Genomic DNA, 21,964 nt, shown 5'->3' on the forward strand with positions numbered 1-21,964 from the left:
CGTCCCAACCCGCACTGCAGACCTGCTCGCCCGGACAAAGAACGAGTTTCTGCCGGCAGCGGGTGGCTACGCTGACATGTCCAATGCACTCGTCGGACCTCGCTTCGGCACGTTCACTCGCTGCGTTATCGTCACAAATTGTGAGCTGCACCCCCTCCCTTGCGCCCCCACTCTCTCACCCTCCCTCTCCTGCCCTAGGGGCGCTCCTCCTCCCTTACTTCATGGTCGGAACGGGCGAGTCTCTCAAGGGCCTCGCGCCCGATGCGCCCATCTGCGGCTATTCATGGACGGCCATCGCCGGCCTCGTGCTCGTCGTCCCCATCCAGGCGACCACCATGCGTCTCCTCTCCTACCTGTCAGCCCCCTCCTGTGCGCCGACGGCCCGCCCGCTTCCTGCCCCCCTAACCGTTTCACGACCATACCCTCCATGCACATCCCTACGCAGCTCTGGCCGTCATCATCACGATCATCATGGTGGTTGCCGAGCTCTTCACCAACGAGGGAGACGAACCGTTTGGATCGGCCGGGACGGTCGGCCCGCCACCAGGCACCACTTTCTTCCAAGCCTATGGTGGGCTCACGACGATTGTCTTCGCGTACCTCGGACAGGTGTGCCAACAGCACCCCCTCCCCCCCCGAGCCACATTTGTGCTCTAGCGTCTAGATGAGGGTGAGAGTGAAAGCACTACACAGCTAAGCAAACTATCCCTTCTCGGCTAGGACGTCTTCTGCGAGATCATGCAAGAAATGGCGGAGCCAAAGGACGCCAACAAGTCCATCAACTTGGCTTACTCAGTCATGACCCTCGTGTACGCCTTCACCACCATCGTCGCGTACGGCCTCGAGGGTCGTAGCGTCGAGGGATTCCTCCTCGACTCCCTCCCCGACTCCCCGGTCAAACGTGTCGCCTCCGGTCTCCTTGCTTTCCACGTTATCGTGGCGTACGCCATCGTCTCCGTGCCCCTCACCAACTTCTTCTACGGCCTGTGCTTCCCAAACACGCCCATCCACGACGGCGGCGTGCCCGCACGCCTGCGCTGGGCCCTCATCTCGATTGGCTATCTGGTCTTCTCCTATCTGATCGCCACGCTCATTCCGGTCTGTCGCGCGCCCCTCACACACACACACACACACACACACACACACACACACACACACATACACACACACACACACACACACACACACACACACACACACACACACACACACACACACACACACACACACACACACACACACACACACACACACACACACACACACACTGCCCATGCATTGGGATCTCGCTTCTTCTCTACTCGAAGATCAACCCTCGCATGGATTAAACATTTGCATTCACAACATCCGTCGCCCACAGGCCTTCAGCGCAATCCAGGGCCTCATCGGCTCTCTGTGCGGTTCGCCCATTCTCTTCGGCTTCCCCGCTGCCTTCTACATCCTCGCTTGCCGCCTCAACAAGAAGAAGATCAGCACCTTCGACAAGGTCACATGTGCGCTCTTCCTCTGCGTGCTGTGCCCCCTCTTCTTCCTCTGCGGCACGATCGACTCGATCATGCAGATCGGCGATGCGGTCAAGGACGCCGGCACACCCTTTTCCATCTGTTGAGCATCCGCAGGGGGCGGAGCGGGCCCGATTTAATTAAACGGAGGGACTCCGGGGATGCAGGAGCGCGCGAATCCGGCAGCGCAAGCTGCGACTCGTCGGGTAAGCCTGTGACAGGCCTGTGACAGTATCCCTTGCTCGTCTTTTTCTTTCATTACGGCTTTATTTGGGGCGTAGCTTTTGCCTTTTCTTTTCAGTTTTCTCGCCCCTAGCCGTTTTTTTTTCTCGGCGCCCCCCACCGCTCCTCGCCGTGCCAGTTACGCCGGAAATTCTATCTTTTTCAAAAACGGGGTTTCTCGCGATGCCCGCGCGCGCGCGCGCGCGCGCGCGGCCTCGCCGCGCCCGGCTCGCGCGCCTCGCGGCCGCCGCCGCCGCCGCGCCCGCTCGCCACGTCGCCAGACACGCTCCGCCGCCCGCCCTCCCTCCCCGACCTCCCCACGAGCAGTTTTTTTTCTCCGCTTGACCGGGCCCCCTCTTTAACGCATTTTTCGCGTGACGACAGACGAGGCATGCGGTTAGGGCTTAGGCGACTGCGGAGTGGGGCAGTGTCCCAGTCGCGGCGAGAATGGAGTGCGGACGGCGTGCTAAGTCGTGTGTGCTCCCTTTTGCTTGCTAAGACTGCAACATTTTTTTTCATCGCATTTTTCGGTGCGCGCGTGTAGTGGCTCGCACACAGTAAAGTGTAGTAAGTGGGAGAAATATTGGAGGAGCGAGGAGGCTCCCGGGCACCGGCATCGTCCCGTTGACAGTGTTGGTTGGTAGGAGGAAGGAGCAAGTCCCGGTGGGTGCTGGAGAATGGAGTGGCCAGAGATGCGATCCTCATGTGCTCATCCCCCGGCCGCCGCGGCCGCGCGCGCCACGGCCGCGCCCGCCGCGCCCGCCGCGCCCGCCGCGCCCACGCGCGCTGCGGTCGCCCCCCCGCGCGCGGTCGCCCCACTCCCCGCTCGCAGGCGTCGCCCCTCCGACCCCCTTCCCCGTCGGGAAGGCGGACCGCTTGGTCGGGTTGACGCGCAGCACGCTCGCCGACGTCGCGGCGGCGGCGGCGGCGGCGGCGGTCGCCTCGATCATGTCCTCCCCCGCGGCGTGGGCGGCGCGGATGGCCCGCACGAGCTCGGTGTCGTGCCTATAGGAGGGGGTGGGCCCGCAATCGAGAAGGGGGGGGGGGGCGCCGTGCAGACGCGGCGGGGACGCGAGATCGGCGAGCGGCTACTTGGTGACGAGCGAGTGAGACGCGCCGCGGCTGCCGGCGCGTGCGGTGCGGCCGCAGCGGTGGAGGTAGTCGGCGGCGCTCTTCGGGAAGTCAAACTGGACGACATGCTCGACCTGGTGCTCACCGGTGGGACGCGCGCTCAGGCACTGCTCACGCCGCACGGCTTAGGCGGCGGGCTCGACCTGCAAGTTGTCGAGCCCGCGCGCCGCCAGGTCGGTTGTCACGAGGACAGACGCGCCTACAGCATGCCCCTCGAGGGTCTGGGGGTGGGAGCACGGCGCCGGGCGTCGCATCCCTGCGCCGTTCGGGAGCACGAGAGCCACGGCTGGTGTGGACAGAGTCGCGGCGGACACGGCTTGGAGACGGTGGGTCGCAGCGGGGTGGGTGCGTGTCTTGGAGTGCGCTGGCGGAGCACAAGAGGCGGCGCGTGTCTTCCGGGTCTAGGGCGAGACATGGTGAGAGAGGTTGGGGAGACGTTCCGCATGACGTTCCGCATCTAGGGGCGAGGCGCCGCCCGCGACGAAGCGCTCGAAGTTGTCCGCGCGCGCCTTGGCGGGGATCGCCCCGTGGTAGTTTGCCGTCGCGTAGCCCTCCTCCTCGAGGTGACGGTCGACGAACCTGACGAATCACCCAGTCCGACCGGTCTCCCCCCCTCGCGCGCAGCCACTCCTCCGCCTCGAGGCGGCGCGCTCGACGGACCTCGCGGAGTCCTGCGAGTTGCAAAAGAGGACGACCCGCCCCAGGGTCGGCCGTCCCTCCTCCGGCGGACCGAGCGGAGGACCGAGCAGCTCGCGCAGCGCCGCGACCTTGCCGTCGGGGCCCTTGCACGTCACGAACCTGGAGAGGGAGGAGGCGCGGCTGCGCGAGTGTCTTTCTTGGGCGAGCCCCCCCTGCGCGTCACGAGCCTGAGAGGGAGGGGAGGCGAGGGCAGCACTCGCGAGGGATCGGCCGCGACTGTGCCGTCAGGCCCCTCCCGCGCCGCGCACCTCTGCTCCAGCTGCGCGGGGACGGTGTGCACGCCGCCAACCATCATCTGCTTGGCGCCGCTCAGCCGCCGCTCGTAGAGAGCGACCGCCGCCGCCGGGTGTGTCGCCCCAACGGCCACGTGCTGCACGCGCGCCGCCGCGCGGCCGGCGGCGGCGGCGGCGGCGGCGCGCGGGTCCGCGGCGAGGTTGCGCGTGGTGATGGCGAGGAGCTTGTCGAGCTCGTCGCCGAAGCCCGCCTGGAGAGGGGAGTGGACCAGTGACGGCCGCGGGCTGGGCGGGCTGGGCGGGCTCTGTGTCCGGCGCCTGCCCCAGACATCGTCGTGGGCAACCTCGGGCGATCTCGGACGATCTCGGGCGATCTCGGGTCCATCTGACCATCTCGGTCGATCTCGGCCCATCTCGGTCGATCTCGAGCGCCTCAAACATGGTGTCCACCTCGTCGACGATGACGTGGCGCACGTCACCCAGGAAGAGCGACCCCTTGTCCACAAGCTGCAGCAGCCGCCCTGGCGTCGCGACGAGGACATCCACAGGCAGAGAGAGCATCCGCGCCTTGGGGGTGGGGGGAGGGGCGCTAGCAGGTGAGAGGTGCACACGAGGGGCCTCGTCCCGCCGGAGTGGGCGAGAGGCTGGATGCGCGAGAGGCTGGTGCGGGGAGAGGGTGGCGCGGGGAGAGGGTGGCGCGGGGAGAGGGTGGCGCGGGGAGAGGGTGGCACGACGGGCGCGGCGCTGAGCCGCAAGTCTCGGAGGCGGGGATGGGGCGCGGGCGGCGCAGAGGCGCAGAGGGCAAGGGTGGGGCGGGCGGCACAGAGGCGGGCGGCACAGAAGGCGGCACAGAAGGCGGCACAGAGGGCGGGCGGCACAGACGGTTTGCGGCGCCTGCGGAGCGACGGGCGTGCCGCCGGAGACCGCCTTGACGGAGAGGCGGAGCGACTGCCCAAGCGTGCGGCCGACCTCGTGCACCTGCACCGCCAGCTCGCGCGTCGGCACCAGCACGAGCGCGCGCGGCCGCTTGGGCTTGGCGCGCGCGCCCGCCGCCTCCTCGTCCGCCTTGAGCGTCTGCATGATGGGCACCAAGTAGGTGAGGGTCTTGCCCGAGCCCGTCTGGGCGCCGACGATCAGGTCGCCACGCCCGGCCAGCGCCGGCATCGCGCGGGCCTGCAGCTCGTTGGGCGCCACCACGCCGAGGCGGTCCAGCGCATCGATGGTCTCGGCGCGCAGGCCAAGCTCAGCAAAGCTGGCCGCACTGCAGCGCACGGATGCCCGTGGAGACGGTGGCGCCACGCGGAGGGGGCGGGCGAAGCTCGCCGACAGCAGCAGAATACTATGGGGCAGGCAGGCGGCCGCAGGCGAGCGCATGTACAAACCCGTTCCTGCCTGGGCGATCAGCGCGAGGCTCGATCTGACGAAAGAATTTTACACCAAGTCCCGCGTATGGTACTGCGTGGGTTGTGTGTTTTCTTTCTTTCTTTCTTTACTGCGTGGGTTGGGTTGGGGCGCTGTGCGTGCTCTTTAGTTTATGCGCGTGGTGACGGCGCGTGGCGTGACGATGCGTGTGGTCGCCGTGCTCGTGGAGGCGGCGTTCAAGGTGTCCAAAAATCTTTTTCCAAGCGCTTGCGCTTCGGCGGTTAGTGGTGCACTAACCTCCGAGAAACCCTTCGGCTCGCTCCTCATCGCAAACCCTGTCAGCAGAGTCCTCCTACCTGCAAACAAACAAAACATCTCTCTCTCTCTCTCTCCTACCTGCTACGCTGCTACCTTACGGGAATGTAGACAAAACAAAACACTGGAATGTACGTATAAAGAGCCACATACAACCTTAGGGGCCTAGAGAACACAACCCCCTCTCCCTTTCTCCCAGTAAGCTAAAAGTACGTGCAACGAAAAAGTCAGCAGAGTCCTCCTACGGGAATGTACGTATAAGGAGCCACGTAATAAAATGAGATGGCCGTTTCACTTGGCGGCATTGCGTAGCATAGATGGCCGAGGTGGCAGAGGCGCCAGGAGAGGACGCGGCGGAGTTCTTCGGAGAAGGGCTCCATCCGTCGGAAGGGCCCGGGGCGGTGCCGGCCTCGGCATCGGAGGCAGCACCTGCGGCGAAATCTTCAGCGACAGAGGCCGCCGCGGCGGCGGAGGCTACAGAGGCTGAGGCAGAGGCTGCAGAGGCGGTAGCTGCAGGGTCTGCAAATGCAGAGGCGGAGCCGGCAATCGAGCCCCAACCCCCGGCCGAGGCCGAAGCTGCGCCAGTGCCACCAACGGCGACGCCAGCCCTGAGAGAGAACAACAACGCAGCCGCCAAGGCCACACCGAGCAAGCGCCTGCCGAGGGCTGGGCGGGTGCTCCTCGGTGGGGCGAGCAGCGAGCCGGTGCAAACCCCCGCCCAGCCAGAGTCGCCGTACGGCCAGTACCTCGCGGCGCACGCGCTGTACCTTGAGCGCGAGGGACGAGAGCGAGAGCGCCGCCGCGAGGAGAGGGCAAAGGCAAAGGCGGAGGCAGAGGCGGCCGCCGCAAAGGCAGCAGCGGAGGCAGATGCAGCCAGGGAGGAGGCCAAGCTGAAGGCGGCGGCGGCAAAGGAGGAGGCGGCGGCGGCCGCCGCCGCCGCCGCAGCAGCAGCAAAGAAGAAGGCCGCAGCCGAGGCGGCTGCTGCTGAGTCCAGCGCGGAGCCCGCAGAGCCTACGGCAGCGCCAACCGAGGCGGCGCCCGAGTCAGCGGGGGAGTCGGCGGTAGAGCAGCCGGTAGAGTCGGCGGTGGACCCTGAGCCGGAAGGAGCAGTGAAATGTCCAGCCGAACCCGCGCCAGAGCCCACGTCATCCTCGCCAGAACCGCAGCCAGAGGCACAGGCAGAGGGAGAGGCAGAACCCGAGCAGCAGCAGGAGCCCGCAGCGGGAGGGGAGAGGGAAGAGGGACATGAGGGAGAGTGAGGGGTCTAAAATGGACCTTAAATGCGGTATGCCGACAGACACATGCACTGCTTGCTTGTGTGAGAGAGCTTGTGAGAGTTTTTATGTTTTGTTGCTTGTGTGTGCGAACAATGGTGACCACAAGCGCGAAGAAGTCACGACTCTCACAGTCACCCGAGAGCAGCTGAACCTGCCTCTGGCCTCGCCTCCCTCTCTCCTTCAGGCATTCGTGGCATCCTATGGGTCGTCCAGAGTATCGACCTCTGGCTTGTCAGCCGCCCCACCGAGGGCGCCATGAAGTACAGCGATCGCCACCTCGCTGGCCTCTCCGCAAGGCCTCCCGACCGCGTCGAACTCACGGCGCGGGCTCTCTCGGCTACGGGACCGGCCCCAGCTTCGGCTGAGGGCTAACAAGCTGCCGAGCCCAAATCACTGTGAGAGTCGTGATTTCTGGCTGAGCCCTGGCCTCGACACCTCGACACCAAACCTCGACACCGACTCGACACCTCGACAACCCATGCCAACTCGACAAACTCGACACCCCTCGACACCCCTCGACACCATCTAGGCTGAAACCATGCTCGTCCGTGTCAAGGTGCCAAACTCGACACCTCGACACCCCTCGACACCCCTCGACACCCCTCGACACCCCTCGACACCGCTCGACACCTCTGATGATCCTAACACAGCAGAGACGTAGACCCATTGGAGTCACAGAGTTAGAAATCAGGGTTGCAGCAGCAATCAAACTTGGCTGGCAGTACTTTCATCCCTGAGTTGCAGCCTCTCAAGTTCTAGCTCAAGTTGCAGCTCAGTTGCACCCCTGTTGATGCAGCAAACATGGCAGTACTCAGGTAGCCCTAAGGTGCTGCACAGCACCTTGTACAGTGGCAATGAATCCTCACACCAGTGAGCTTGTGCCATGAGTGCAGACCTGTGGTCCATTGCGCTTTGTGCACTGGCGACGCTGCAACGGCGACGCTGCAGCGGCGGCGACGCTGCTGCGATGGGGTACTGTAGCCCTTAGCTGCTGGACAGCACCTTGTGCAGTGGCAATGTCCACTGACTCATGGCACCAGCCTTGTGCCATGAGCGCTGTGGTCAGTTGCGCTTTGTGCGCCGGTGACGCTGCAGCAGCGACGCTGCTGCAGCAGCGACGCTGCTGCGGTGCACTGGTGCTGCACCTGCACAGCACCTTGGTGCACAGTGGCAATGACTCCCGGCACTTGATGTCCTCAAATGTCCACAGAGAGTATACTGGTTGTGCTCAGGTTGTGCTACATCAACAGGGTGCAACTGAGGCTGCAACTAAGGGATGAAACAGCTTTGCAACTGCTGCCCAACTTTTGTTGTATGTTGATGGGCTGCAACTGCATCCACCTGCCACCTTGGACACCTCGATACCTCAGACGCCTCTTGACAACACTCGACACCCGCTCGACACCCGCTCGACACCCTCGACACCCTCGACACCCTCGACACCCTCGACACCCCTCGACACCCCTCGACACTCCTCGACACGGACAAGCATGGTTTCAGCCTCGACAGGCCTCGACAGGCCTCGACAGGCCTCGACAGGCCTCGACACCTCTATCCCTCGACAGCAGCTCGACACCCTCGACACCGGGCCTCGACACCTCGACACCAGGGCTCAGATTTCTGGTTGGTTTTCTAAAATCTCTCTCTCAAGCGCGCATCTAAACCAAAAGCAAAATATTGCACTTGTCTTTTATAGCCTTCGATGTTATGAAACAAACAACGCAAGGCGGACATACACAGCACATCGCTCTCGGGCCCACAGACATCCCGCACACCCGCCGCCCCCGCCCGGGAGAAAGGGGAGTGACAGTTTTGGGGACGCGACAGCACTATCAAACTATTAGCCTAATAACGTACCTAATTATCAACATATACCTAATAATTATCTTGTTATGAGCTGCTTCGCGTTATTAGCTCGATGACAGCTAATAATAAGCGGCTAATAAGCGGCTAATAAGCGGCTAATAGTACCTAATAACCACCTAATAAGCGGCGCCTTGGCTAATAATTAGCTTAATAACAGCGTTATTAGGTATATGTTGATCATTTAGGTACGTTATTAGGCTAATAGTTTGATAGTGAGACGACATCGATCTCGGCACTCCAATGTGCGAGAACGCAGAGAAAGGACTGGGCTCTGGGGGTGGTCCGGCCCACATTCCGGCTCATGCGACCGAGCTGACCATCTAGATTCTAGTACCGCACTGAACACTTTCGCCCCCTCGCCCCAAACCCATCCACTTCGCCGAGCCCGAGATACACGCACACACATAACCTGCTCTCAAAAAAAGGAAGGGCCTGGTTGGAGATGGTGCACGCCCTGCGAGCGGGGCGGGGTCTGCCCGTCGGGTTGTCGCCCAATCTTCCCATGAGATGTCTGCTCTGTTTATTTATTGGTTGGAGATGTCATGCTTACCTCGCCTCCACCTCCACCGCGGCCTCTACGACGCCGTCTTCCTCCTGCTCCTCCTCGCCCTCAGCGACCACCACCACCTCAGCATCCACCTCCATCGCCTCCGCTCCCGACTCCACCTGCGCCCCCTCCTCATCACTCACCTCGAACGCCTCCACCTCGACCGCCTCCGCCTCCTCCATCTCCTCCGCCTCCATCTCGTCCATCTCCGCCTCCGCCTCCGCATGCAGCTCGGCCCACCGCTCGCGGCACTCGGCGCCGGTGCGTCCAGGCAAATGCGACGCCACGATGCCCCATTGGCAGGACGCGACGCGCGCTCGCAACCCGGCCAACTTCTTTGCTAGACTCGGCACCAGCAGCCGCAAGCGCGCGTCGCCCCCTCGCTCGCCACCCCAAGGGAGCGGTGCCGCTGTCTCGTCCGCCACTGAGCAAGCAACGACGGCCGACGCCGCATCGACGTCCTCGCCGCCCTGCGATGCGCGCGCCGCGCTCTGCAGCCGCGCCAAACCGTCAACCACAGCCTGTCCACAGCCGCACGCGGTGAAGGGGCGCACAAAGCAGCGTGTGCCGGCAACCGGCGACTACTGCCTCGCACGTGGCCGGAGGCGGCGGAGGGTGGCGCCGAACGGCACGCCACGCGCCGTCTTCGCGCGGCTCACCCATCCCCGTCTCCGCGCCCCAATACGCGGTGCTGCCGCTGCCTGCGCGAGAGCTTCCTCCCTCGTAGTCGATCCTGATCTCGCCTCCGGCGGATATGGGCTCGGACGCGACGAGGACCATGTGCTGGCGCACCTCGCACCTATAGAATTGCGACTCGCTGTGGCGCGTCCCGTCCGGCGCGACGACACGTGCTGGCGCAGCTCGCACGGTGCGGGGCGCAACACGGGCCACAGCTCGAGCCGCGCGTTGGGCGAGCGGCTGTGGTTGGCGTACGACGCGCAACAGCGGGGCACGCTGAACGGGCAATTCTCGCTTGCGCCGTCGACGACGACATGGGTGCCTACGCCGTGCCTCCTCACGTAAAGCGACACGCCGCGAAGCGCAGGCAGTGGCGGCGTCGGCGCCCGGGATCTGAAGCGCGCACGTGCCGCGCCGCTGCAAGCTGCACGGCAGCCGCGGCCCGGAGTACAAGCCGAGCGCCTGCCCCCGCCGGAGAGGCGCCCGCGCCCAGAGCCCGAGCCCGAAATCGCTTGGTGCGACGAAGGACCACGCGTTGAGCGGGCCGTGCGCGGCAGCCGTGAGCAGCGCCGCGGTGTCACGCGCCATCTGCCGTTCGATCGCCTCGGGCGGCACCAGCGCTGGAGGCGCGGGCGGCGGAGGAGACCATTCGAAGTCGCACCCGCCATCGGCGCGCGCGCACCACCACCTCCTGCCCATCCACACCGCCGGCCTGCCACACTCGCACAGCGGCTGCATGCCCGCGGTGCCGTCGTCGGTGCGACCGCACGCCCACAGCTCGAAGCTGCAGCCGCCGTCCTCGTCGGCACACCACCAGCGCCGCTTGCGCAGCACGGCCAGCGCACCGCAAAGGCAAGTGGGGGGTGGCACACCGCCGCCCGGCGCCCCCTCCGCCGAGGCAAGCTGCACAAACCGCGGCAACTCCGCCGCGGTCAAAGCGCCCTGCAAACTCGGCGCCCGCCCGGCCGCCGCGTGGGGCCGCCCGAGGGAAGGCGCGGAGAGGTAGGCCGGCAGCCGGGAGGAAGAAAAAGAAACGCCGCCGCGAGGGCCTGCTGCCGACTCGGAGGCGCCGCCGCTGGACGAGGACGCGGCGCCGGCATTGAAGGCGCGGATCAGGCTCTCGTCGAAGATGTTGTCCTCGCACTCCCAGCTGTCGTGCTCGGGCGGGTAGTCCTCCCAGCGCACCAAGTACTGGGCCTCTCCACCGACGTGCCGCCGCGCGAGCAGCGCCTCGACTCGAAACACGTCGCCGCCCAGCCCTGCGAGCGGCCCGGGCTGGCGGGCGGAGGCGGAGGCGGAGGCGGAGGCGGAGGCGGAGGCGGCGGCGGAGGCGGAGGCGGAGGTGGGCGGCGCCCGAGCTCCGCCTTGGTCGAGTCCGAAGTGTCGAGCCACCTCGATGCGCGAGCGGAAGCGCTTCCCGGCGGGCGAGAAGAAGTAGGTGTCGCAAGACCGCCGGCGAGAAGAAGTAGCTTGTCGCACCTCTGTCCGCGTGTACCAGCCGTCGACGAGGCCCTCCCGGCCGCCGCAAGAGACCTGCAGAGGGGATGGGGGGGGGGGTGCATTCCAGCCGACTGATGAAGAGGAACGCGCCAGGGGGGGGACTAGGCGAGGGGGGTGGGGAGGAGGCGAGGGAACCACCAAATACTCGGAGAGGCCGCCAACAGAGCGGCAGGCCAAGCCGTCCGAGAGCCGCGGCCTCTTCACCGCTGCAGCGGCCGGTGCGCCCGCCAATCCAACGCCCGGCCGCTTGCCTAGCTGCGGCGGCGGGGCTGCCTGCGGCGGGGGGGGCGCGAGCGGCCGCTTGCGCGAGCGGCCGCTTGCGCGAGCGGGGGGGGCGCAAGCCGCCGCCGCCGCCTCTTCGACCGCCCGCGCGTACGCCACCGCCGCCTCCACCGCTGTGTCGAAGCAGCCGATGTAGACCTGCCTTTCGTCCACCCTGTGCTTCGCCTGGAAGCGGCCAAAGTGCTCGTGCACGCCTAAGTAGCCGGTACTGCTGATGCTGGAGAGATGCAAGCGCAGCCCGTCCACCTCTGGCGCCCCCGTCGGGGGAGGTTGAGCCGGTTGAGCCGGAGGCTGGTACTCGCCGACCGTCCGCGCATACGCCACCGCCGCCTCCACCGCCGTGTCGAAGATGCCGATGGTGGGCTTCCGATCTCTCCAGCGGCCCACCGATCGGTGCGCCAGGAAACGGCCAGAGGGGAGCTTGGTCACGCCCTTGTAGCCGGTGCCGGCGGCGCTGGACAAGTGCAAGCGCAAGCCCTCCGCCTCTGCCACCGGAGCCTCCTCCGCCTGCGGCGCATGTGACGAGGCAGCGACGGAGGCTGCGCCGGCGCCGCCGCTCGCGCCGCCCGCGGCCGCGGCCGCGCCGCCGCCGACGCCCGCGGAGGAGGAGGACGTGCGCTGGATGAGCGGCAGGAGGTCCACCGCCCCTGCTTGAACCTTTGCCGAGGGCGCCGGGCCGGCCTCAAAGCGCACGGCCGGGCGCGCGCCGCGGTCGGAGGAGCGACTTTGCTGCTCAGCTCCCGCCGGCTCGGCTCCCGCCGGCTCAGCGCCCGCCGCCACCGCCCCTGCTGTCGCCGCCGCCGCCGCTGTCGCCGCCGCCGCCGCCTCTTCGACCGCCCGCGCGTACGCCACCGCCGCCTCCACCGCCGTGCCGAAGCTCCCGAGGCTTGGTTTGCCCGACAGTCGCGCATGGTACGGCAAGCGGTTAGAGGGATTCTTGGCCACGCCCTTGTAGCCGGTGGCGGCGGCGCTGGACAAGTGCAAGCGCACGCCCTCCGCCTCTGCCACCGGAGCCTCCTCCTCCGCCCGCGGCGCATGCGACGAGGCAGCGATGGAGGCTGAGCGATGCCGCACCGTCTCGGAAGCTGTCGTGGGTGCATTTGCGCCGGCAGGGAAGAGCCGCTCCCCCTCGGCCGCCGGAGGCCCGCTGCTCGCCTCACGACGCCATTGTACGAGCTCGCACGGATCGGGCGCCGGGCCGGCCTCAAAGCGCACGACCGACTTTGCGGCGACGGCCTTCGAGGGCGGGCCCTGCGCGCGCTTCTTGCCCGTCATGATCTGCCAACGCTGCTCCACGCCCGCCTTGCTCCGCCCGGTACCCATTCGCTCCGCCACCGTCGCCCACGACTTTTCTCCGAGCTCGCTCACAAGCTCCTTGAGCGACGACTCTTCGGCAGAAGACCATCTGCCCCACTCGCAGATGGCCGGGCCGGCCTCGAAGCGCACGACCGGGCGCGCGCTGCGATTTGAGGAGCGAGTTTGCTGCTCAGCTCCCGTCGGCTCGGCTCCCGCCGGCTCAGCGCCCGCCGCCACCGCCCCTGCTGTCGCCGCCGCCGCCGCTGTCGCCGCCGCCGCCGCCTCTTCGACCGCCCGCGCGTACGCCACCGCCGCCTCCACCGCCGTGCCGAAGAAGCCGAGGTGGACGTGCCTTCCGTCCACCCTGTGCTGCGCCTTGAAGCGCGAGCCGTCCTTGCACACGCCCTTGTAACCGGTGGCGGCGGCGCTGGACAAGTGCAAGCGCAAGCCCTCCGCCTCTGCCACAGGAGCCTCCAACATTAAGGCCGTTCACTTGTAGTGAGCGTCGGGCTGGTGGTTCGACACCGAGTTTGAAAGATCTGTTTCTCCCTTTTCTCTCTTCACAGGAAAATCCTGTACCGGACGTGTAGGTAGGTAGGTAGAAAGGTGAAGAACAGCCAGGCTCGGACTGGACACCAACGCGGTATGGGTGGACGCTGGACAGATGATGACGACACGCACGAGCGACACACAGACACAAACAAGCTCACAAGACACACAGCCAGCGGGCTGCCACACACCCTGAGTCGACTTACACATAACTCAAGGCCATATCCTCCCTGTCGCCCCCCCCAGCACTCCACGGTGCCAAGAGTACAAACAAGGGCACAACGACACAACAGACGACAGGAAGTGACATGCGAGGCTAGAGCAGACGCGCCCCATCAGGGTTTGAAGTCTTCTAAGTAGGTAGGTGGTTGGGTCTGTCGTCTGTGTCGTGCGGAAGTTGCGTGAAATCCGGCACGGTTTCACGCCTGCTCTGCTGAGGGGAGGGGTCGGGCTCATAGCGGCGAGTCGAGCTCCTGCCTCTGGCATATTCCCCATGTGCAGCGAGATGTAACGAACGGACGTCGGCGCAACTTCTCGTGGCAGGTGCGTCGCGTTCGTCCCAGCTCTCTGCTCTGGGTTCTGATTTCAGTCGCCAGTCGCCATGGTCGATTTCAACAACCTTCTGAGCAGGTTCGTGCTTGCGGCTCCTCGAGCGCTCAACGATGAGGTCGCGCAAGGTCAGACCGACGCTGGCGCGACCTTCATCATCGAGAATCCGCCAGACAGAGGCGACGGGCCGCTGTATCAGGCGAAGTTCGCGTCGCACGCGCCGCTGTGGCTCGTCCCCGAGGTGGTCGAGCTCGTCCAGCGGACCGGCGCTCGCATGATCACGTTCCCACAGTGCGCACTGGGCTCGAGGTACCAGAAATGGACGTCGCTCCTCGTTTCGCCCGAGCTCGAGCCGTTCCTCAGGGACCTTGGCTCGCTGGCGTGCCAGCACCCGCACGGCCATCCCGCCGTCGCCGTGGGCACGGACTCAGCACGCGCCGCCGCCTACCCGCCCGAGATGAACCGGAGGCTAGCCGAGGCATTTGACCGATGGCTTGCCGGTGAGGTGAAGCCGGGTAGGAAGCGCGCCGTCGAGGGCGTGCGTGGCGAGCGACTATCTCAGAGCAAGCGACAGAGGCTGAAGCGGCGGGCCGCCTCTGGGGGTGACGCAGGCGAGGGGCGAGGTCCTGCCGGGAGCGGAACCCGCCCCGAGTCGGCCGATCCGTCGGATGGTGGTCCCGTACACGTTGATACCGAACTGCTGCCAGAGGCGCCGGTCACGCCGGGCCTTGCGGTCGGCTCCGCCGTTCCGCACGCCGGCCCGATCGGCTCGATCGAGGTTGGGCGTCGCGGGCGGCGAGACGATGCTGTCGACATCACCCGCGCCGGCCCGCTCGGCAACCCCTTTCCAATGGGGAGGCTGATTAGCCGTGGCGCCGCTGCAGAGTGGGCGCGACGCGCCGTGTGCGCCGCGCACAGGACCTACCTCTACCCCTACTCTACGCGTGCGAGCCGCGTGTGAGTACGGAGGGGCCCATTGCAGAGGTTGCGTGAAATCCGGCACGGTTTCACGCCTGCTCTGCTGAGGGGAGGGGCCGGGCTCATAGCGGCGAGTCGAGCTCCTGCCTCTGGCCCCCGTATGTGATATTCCCCATGTGCAGCGAGATGTAACGAACGGACGTCGGCGCAACTTCTCGTTGGCAGGTGCGTCGCGTTCGTCCCAGCTCTCTGCTCTGGGTTCTGATTTCAGTCGCCCCACCCTCCGCTCCCTTGCGACTCTGTGATTTGTTCGGTTGTTCCACCCTCAGAGGTGTGTCTTGCAGGCTGTTCTCCCGTCGTCATCCCTCCGCCTTTCATGTGCATGTTTGCTGCCTGCGTTGTGTCGTGTGTGCCTGTTTGTCCCGGGAGGGGGCTAGGAGGCATCGCCTTCCTCCCCCACGCCACGCATGTCAGGCTCGGCCGCCGCGAGGTCTCGCGGCGGCTTGGCTGAGGGTCTCTCTTCGGTTCGCGTATGCCGCAAGAAGGACGCATTACTCAATCTACCTCTCTCACCCTCTACCCCTACTCTACGCGTGCGAGCCGCGTGTGAGTACGGAGGGGCCCATTGCAGAGGAGAGCTCTTCACGGCCCGAGAGGGGTGCAGACGGATACGAGAGGGGTGCAACGGACGAAGGCCGGGCTCGCAGGTTGTCAGCAGCTGGCTCATTGTTACGTGGACCCGTCAACAAATGCCGTTGCCACTCATCACCGCAATCGCCCTCACCGCGTCCGGCGAAGCAGCCGTCCCCGAGGATGAGTACGCGGCGCTGCCGGGTGTGGGATGATGGAGAGGGGGGAACGGCACTACTTCTGCAGCGTGCACCTCGATCCTGTACCGTGTTTGTTATGACCCCCCCCAATGAACACACCAGAGAGGGAGGGCGAGACGATCGAGGGGTCCCGTACCACGCGGAATCGACCCTATCCAGTGCTCAAGTGCTCAAGTTGGAGATGGAGTCAGGGCTCGCGTACTCGGAGCGCCGCCTCACCCGGCGCCGCTGGTTTGAGGCGGTGCGGCGGCGCGTTCATCGGACATCGCCCTCCACGCCGACCCCTGCGCACTTGGAGCACTTGGAGTGCAGTCGGCAGCCTCACATCCAGGGCCGGGGAGCTAAGAAGCACACCCAGCGAGCCAGATGATCGGGATCGGGTTGCGGGCAAGAGAGCCCTAGCCCTGGGGGGTGCGCGTTCGCAGGGAAGGGCCGTAAAGTAAACACGGTTCTCCGAGGGTTAGCTCTGCGCTCCGGGTTTCCCCTAGCAGCGGAAAGCCCCCTCTACTCGGAGCTAGTAGACACCAGACACTAGCACGACAACACACACACACTGACATCCCCGCTTGGGAAATTTTGGTGAGTCGTCTCAGTCTCACGTGAATTCGTCCCTGTCTCACTCTCAGCGTCTCAGCGGTGTCTCAATAGATCCATCACTCCGTCTCACTTCCGTCTCACTTCCGTCTCTGACTGCCTTCTCGTCCGTCTCAGCGCGGCAGGCTCCCGAGAGTGCCGAGATTGCCCAAGATAACCCGTGCAACCTCATGAGGTGGTCGGGGCAGTGTGGCAGGCGCCCGAGAGTACCCGAGATCGCCCTCGTGATGTGGTCTGATGTGCAGAGTTCACCTCAGGGCACTGGCAGGAGCCCAATCACGCAACCTCGGGCAATCTCGGGTATTCTCGGGCGCCTCCCACTGCCCCGACCACATCACGACGTTGCACGGGTACTCTCGGGCAATCTGGGCACTCTCGGGCGCTCTCGGGCGCTCTCGGGCACTCTCGGGAGCCTGTCGCGCTTGAGACGGACGAGAAGGCAGGAAGAGACTGCGGTGAGACGGAAGTGAGACGGAGTGATGGATCTATTGAGACACCGCTGAGACGGCAGGAAGGAGAGACGGAAGTGAGACGGAAGTGAGACGGAGTGAAGGATCTATTGAGACACCGCTGAGACGCTGAGAGTGAGACAGGGACGAATTCACGTGAGACTGAGACGAATCAACGTGACGCCCCCGCTTGGAGCCTCCCCCCGCCCGCTCCGCGCGTACTTTCTTTTTTGTCTCAACTTCTTTGTCTTTGCGACGAATGAGCGCGCTTGAACGCCGATCTGCGTAAACGTCCAAAGAAGGGTGTCAAATTCTTTTCCCTCGCGATGTCCACCCCGTCGCGCCGCTCGCGCGGCCTCGCCACCGCCGCCACCGCCGCTCCCTCGCCAGACACGCCGCCACCCGCCCGCCTCCTCGACCTCCCCACGGAGCTCCTCGAGCGCGCCCTCTCTCGCTGCGACAACCCCCTCGACATCGCTCGCGTCGCGGCCGTCTCGCTACTCTTCCACGCCTCGCTCGCGGCGGAAGGCATCCGCTTGTGGGCGCAAGAGCGCGGCTTCGAGCTTCCCGCGCAGCCAGAGGGCGAGAGCTGCGCCGTGCAGTGGCTGTGCTTCGCTGCGCTGCTGCGCGAGGCCAACCCGCCCGCGAGGGCGGCGGCAGGCCAACGGCACAGCGTCTTCATCGACGGCGAGGGGCGGCTCTCGTCGTGCGGCTCAGATTACCCTGTTGCCTACTACCTCCCAGGAGGATCAGTGGCGAGCTCCTTCCTCGGCCACGGCGAGGGCGTGGCGCAGCTCAACACACCGACACGCCTCCCGTCGATGCTGGGCGACGAGCGCGCCGTGAGTGTGCCGTCTGGAATCGCGCACAGCCTGGCCCTCACCGCCGATGGCGCCGTCTGGAGTTGGGGCTACGGAAGCCATGGCCGGCTAGGTCACAGTGACTGGCAGGCCCAGCTGCTACCCAAGAAGATCGAGGGCTTTGCTGGCCAGCGCGTCGTGTCTGTGTCGGCGGGGGGTCAGTACAGCCTCGCCCTCACCGCCGACGGCGCTCTCTGGAGCTGGGGCTATGGAGACTTTGGCAGCCTGGGCCACGGCGACCAGCAGGACCAGCTGCTGCCGAAGAAGCTCGAGGCCTTGGCTGGCCAGCTCGTCGTCGCTGTGTCGGCTGGAACCGCGCACAGCCTGGCTATCACCGCCGACGGCGCCGTCTGGAGCTGGGGCTATGGACGCTTTGGCCGTTTGGGCCACAATAACGAGCAGAACCAGCTGCTGCCGAAGAAGGTCGAGGCCTTTGCAGGGCGGTGCGTCGTCGCTGTGTCGGCTGGGTGGGGGCACAGCCTCGCCATCACCGCAGACGTCAGCGTCTGGAGCTGGGGCGATGGAGTCCTTGGCAAGCTGGGCCACGGCGACCGGCAGCGCCAGCTGCTACCCAAGAAGATTGAGCCCTTTGCTGACCAGCGCGTCGTCGCTGTGTCGGCTGGAGGCAACCACAGCCTCTCCCTCACCGCCGACGGCGCCGTCTGGAGCTGGGGCTGGGGAGGCTTTGGCAGCCTGGGCCACGGCGACCAGCAGGAGCAGCTGCTGCCGAAGAAGGTCGAGGCCTTGGCTGGTCGGCGCGTCGTAGCTGCGTCGGCGGGAGGCGATTACAGCATCGCCATCGTCTGCGATGATGCCGTCTTCACCTGGGGCAAGGGCGATGCCGGCTGCCTAGGCCACGGAGAGGACCTGTCGAACCAGCTGCTGCCCAAGAAGATCGAGGCGTGGGCGCCGGGGCAGTGAGGCAAGGCAAGATTACATGCACACATGCACATCTCCGCACACCCAGTGCCGCTGCTGCGAGGGACGGCGGCCAGGGGTAGATGGGAAAGGGAGAGGTAAGGTAAGGTAAGGTAAACTTCTCCACACACACGAGGTGGTGGGGCAAGGGGGGGCAACCCTCGCGTCTCCACGTCTAACGACAGGAGCCCCACGGCATTTAAAGTGCAAGGCCCGGTGCGCGTGGGTGAGCGGTGTGTGTGTGTGTGTGTGTGTGTGTGTGTGTGTGTGTGTGTGTGTGTGTGTGTGTGTGTGTGTGTGTGTGTGTGTGTGTGTGTGTGTGTGTGTGTGTGTGTGTGTGTGTCACGTCACTGCATCCTCTGCCGGTTCCTCCCGTCGCCTCTTCTTTGTTCGAATGTTTTTCAATCCATCCTTCACGAAGCCCTCCCATGTAGCTAGCGTTCTTTGCGAATGTCTCGAGATGGCCAGCAGGCGCTGTCTGTTCGCGGCCTGTGCGGGCCGCTCGTCCTCCTCGCCCTTCTTTCGTCCTCCCGTCCCTCCCCTCCACCATGGCCTCCTCGGCACTTCTTTCTCCATCCGCCTGCCCTGCCTTTTCGTATTGTGCCGTTCGCCCTCCATTCGGTGACCTCCATGGCTGTCCGGCTCCTTTTGGGTGGCGCTCTCGATACCGTTGCGTCAACCTCGACGTCGCTGTCGCCCTCCCCGTCCCCGCCGTCGCCCGTGCCTCGGTTCGCGTCATTGGTAGCGTTTCCGTTGCCTCCTCGTGCTCCGCCGTCGCTTTCTCTGCTCGGGCCGTTCGCGATTTCGCTCTTCCTGCGTGTCGCCCCTCCGTCTCCCCCCCTGCCTTCGTCGTCATCGTCGCTGTCGCGAAAGCCCTCACGAAAGGGAGAGCAAAAGGGTCGCAGCAAAAGCGGGATCCAGCGGTGTGTCCATAATGTGTGTGTCCGGTCGATCGTCGATGCGCCAGGTCTGGCAGGAAAATCCGTCTTCACATGCACATGCACATGTGCATGTGCATGCACATGCACATGTGTCGGACTCGGAGTCGGGGCGAGAGAGAGAGTGGCGGTGGGGGTCATCGAAAAAGGCGGCGAATATTAGTGGATGATGACATGACGCAAAAATGCCAACTCGTGTACATCGCGGGAATCCCGCCCGCTCCCGCATCCCGACCCTGTGGTGTGCGGACTTCGCTCATTGCACATTGGCCCGCTCTGCGGTGCGGCGCGCCGAGCCGCTCGGCGTACACAGTAACGCGCCGTGACGGCGCGAGAGCCTCGGCCCTCGCACGTCTCTCGCCGCGTCATGAGAATGACGACAATGATGATTCCACACGCACGAGATTTGTTGGTCTCTGCACATATTACACAAAGAAACCACTCACGGTATCTAGATAGCATGCAGTTGACGCACATCCAAAATGTGAAAAGACAATGCTCATGCATGGACTAGATCTACATCGAAGATCTACATGCCTGGCGGCGGGCGCTGAAGGAATGCTTCTTCGAGGTTGGCCATGATGAGGCGGCAGAGCTGCGTCATCGGGACGATCTCGAAGGGCTGCTCCACCTGCACGCCGACCTCCTCGATCCCGATGAAGACGTAGGAGGTGACAAAGACCCAGAAGCCGACCGCCGACGGCGCCATCGTGCCGGCGAGGACGAGAGGCAGCCCAAACCTGCGGTGCGAGTGAGCGACAGCAGCGTCGCATGAATGAGTGCTGGGACTCATGCCACACCCATGGCGTGAATCCGATGGACTATAGCCGAACCCGCGACTTCTCGAGCGTCAGCTACAGTGCGAGTGCGAATGTGTGTGTCCCGCATCTGGGACCACATGCAGCCAGAGGACCATACAGCGCACGACGTGGCGCGACATTGTCGGCGGCACGGGCGACGAGAAGAGGCGCTCGCAGCTGCTGGCGACGAGGTTGAGCTCGCTCACGTTCTGCGGAGGGAGGGGGGGCGGAGGGAAAGGCTCAGCAGCGTTTTCATATGCGCGAGCGTGTGTGCGCGAGCGTGCGCGCGTGAGCGTGTGGTCGCCGTGGTTGCTTGCGGTGTGCCGGTGTGTCTCGAGAGCGCGAGCTCACGCCTCCTCGAGCTTGCGGTGCACGTGCGTCGGCAAATTGCCTTCGCGCCATTGGGCGTGGAGCGCGCGCCTACGGGGCATGTCCAGGAGACGTCAGGGGCATGTCGCGGAAGCGGCTGCCGCCCACTGGGTCGAGCGCCGGAGGGCCCCGAGCAGCTGCAGCGGGCGGGAGCGCTGCGCCGCCATCCACTCCGCCTGCGGGTTGCAAGAGGGGCGGGGCGGGGGGGGGCTTGGCACCGGACCCGGAACCGAAGGGTGATGGAGGCTAGTCCATCCGTGGCCCCCCTGCCCTCCCGCCCTTGCGCTGCTGTCCTGCCCGCCCGCCCGCTGCCCTCCCGCCCGCCCGTCTCCCTTGCGCGCCTCCTCGGCGGTGAAGAGGGCGCGGAGGATGTCGTCGGGCAGCGTGGGGCCTACACACAGCCACCCCGCCTAGTCTGAAGAGGCGCGGAGGCGGAGACGGGTGGCGGCGAGGCGAGGGGCGAATGCCGGTGAGCTTCGCGTTGAGCTCCCAGCTGAAGGCTGCGAGGTAGCGGCAGGAGGCCGCCGCCCCCTCGGCCGCCCCCTCCATCTCCTCCTCCTTGCTCGCCACCCTGCGGTCGAACAGGAGCGCCGTGGCTACTCCCTGTGCCACCTGCCGCAGCGCCGCGAGGCAGGGAATGGGAGGGCGGCGGAGGCGGCGCAGGCAGGAGGCGGAAGAGGCGAGGCTGGCTGCGGCAGGGCGAGCCGAGAGGCAGGGAGCGGGAGGGCGAGAGGCGGCGCAGGCAGGAGGCGGAAGAGGCGAGGCTGGCTGCGGCAGGGCGAGCCGAGAGGCAGGGAGCGGGAGGGCGAGAGGCGGCGCCACCAGCGGGCTCTGGCTCAGGAGGCGTGTCTCGGCGGGGAGGGGCGTCCTCGCTCTGTGCCGGCGGCGGCGCGCCTCGCGAGTCAGGTAGATTGCGCGGCCCCACAGCGTGCGCGCCTGACCGCGGTGCGAGAGAGGCGCGTGAGGCTTGGGTGCGATTGTGTGCGAGGGCTTGGCGAGGGGGGGGGGGGGGCGAAGGCGGTGGGCGGTGGCGTTGCGGCGCGGTGGTGGGACAGGAATCAAGGCGCACGCCTCCGCGAGGCGCTGGTACGTGTTGTTTGTGCGGAAGACTAGCAGGAGCCCGAGCGCTTGCCCAAACAACGACATGGGCACTGGCGAGGTGCGGGGCAGCAGCGCCGCCGGTAGCGAGGCGACGGCATAGGCCCAGAGGGCAGCGAGGAGGCTCAGCTTCCACAGCGCGCGCAGCACCGTCGAGTAGCGCCACGTGACGATCGCGCGCA

The 21,964-nt window shown here is 65.8% G+C and overlaps 3 protein-coding genes across 3 annotated transcripts; 1 reads left to right on the forward strand and 2 right to left on the reverse strand.

Annotated features, from left to right (window-relative positions):
- The first annotated feature begins 293 nt into the window (after positions 1–293).
- On the forward strand, positions 294–1,778 carry EMIHUDRAFT_420217 (hypothetical protein). The gene is made up of 4 exons (XM_005794004.1): positions 294–369; positions 446–609; positions 721–1,098; positions 1,361–1,778. Exons 1-4 carry the CDS (start codon positions 336–338, stop codon positions 1,607–1,609), a joined length of 825 nt encoding a protein of 274 aa, XP_005794061.1. The 5' UTR covers positions 294–335; the 3' UTR covers positions 1,610–1,778.
- A 679-nt stretch (positions 1,779–2,457) lies between these two features.
- Positions 2,458–5,182, reverse strand: EMIHUDRAFT_431737 (helicase). Its single transcript, XM_005794005.1, has 7 exons — positions 4,682–5,182; positions 4,220–4,354; positions 3,803–4,038; positions 3,516–3,653; positions 3,304–3,434; positions 2,999–3,054; positions 2,458–2,929 (listed from the first exon to the last, which is right to left on the reverse strand). The coding sequence occupies exons 1-7, from the start codon at positions 5,159–5,161 to the stop codon at positions 2,813–2,815; spliced, it is 1,293 nt and encodes a 430-aa protein (XP_005794062.1). The 5' UTR covers positions 5,162–5,182; the 3' UTR covers positions 2,458–2,812.
- Positions 5,183–9,153: 3,971 nt separating this feature from the next.
- Positions 9,154–13,390, reverse strand: EMIHUDRAFT_94876 (hypothetical protein; the record flags this gene model as incomplete). Its single annotated transcript, XM_005794006.1, has 5 exons — positions 9,154–9,675; positions 9,947–9,953; positions 10,239–11,107; positions 11,225–11,365; positions 11,468–13,390. The coding sequence occupies 5 exons, from the start codon at positions 13,388–13,390 to the stop codon at positions 9,154–9,156; spliced, it is 3,462 nt and encodes a 1,153-aa protein (XP_005794063.1).
- Positions 13,391–21,964: the final 8,574 nt, after the last annotated feature.

The sequence above is a fragment of the Emiliania huxleyi genome (assembly GCF_000372725.1).
Source record: "Emiliania huxleyi CCMP1516 unplaced genomic scaffold EMIHUscaffold_1, whole genome shotgun sequence".
NCBI lineage: Eukaryota > Haptophyta > Isochrysidales > Noelaerhabdaceae > Emiliania > Emiliania huxleyi.

What these genes read in the sequence shown, in the direction of transcription:
- EMIHUDRAFT_420217 (XM_005794004.1), top strand. Translation starts at nt 336, where the DNA reads ATGCGTCTCCTCTCCTACCTGTCAGCCCCCTCCT. An exon ending in TCTTCGCGTACCTCGGACAG is followed by an intron (nt 610 to 720) that starts GTGTGCCAACAG and finishes CTTCTCGGCTAG; the next exon opens with GACGTCTTCTGCGAGATCAT. An exon ending in TGATCGCCACGCTCATTCCG is followed by an intron (nt 1,099 to 1,360) that starts GTCTGTCGCGCG and finishes CGTCGCCCACAG; the next exon opens with GCCTTCAGCGCAATCCAGGG.
- EMIHUDRAFT_431737 (XM_005794005.1), bottom strand. Translation starts at nt 5,161, where the DNA reads ATGCGCTCGCCTGCGGCCGCCTGCCTGCCCCATAGTATTCTGCTGCTG. An exon ending in AACTCGCAGGACTCCGCGAG is followed by an intron (nt 3,435 to 3,515) that starts GTCCGTCGAGCG and finishes GTGATTCGTCAG; the next exon opens with GTTCGTCGACCGTCACCTCG. An exon ending in CTCGCCCCTAGATGCGGAAC is followed by an intron (nt 3,055 to 3,303) that starts GTCATGCGGAAC and finishes GGCATGCTGTAG; the next exon opens with GCGCGTCTGTCCTCGTGACA.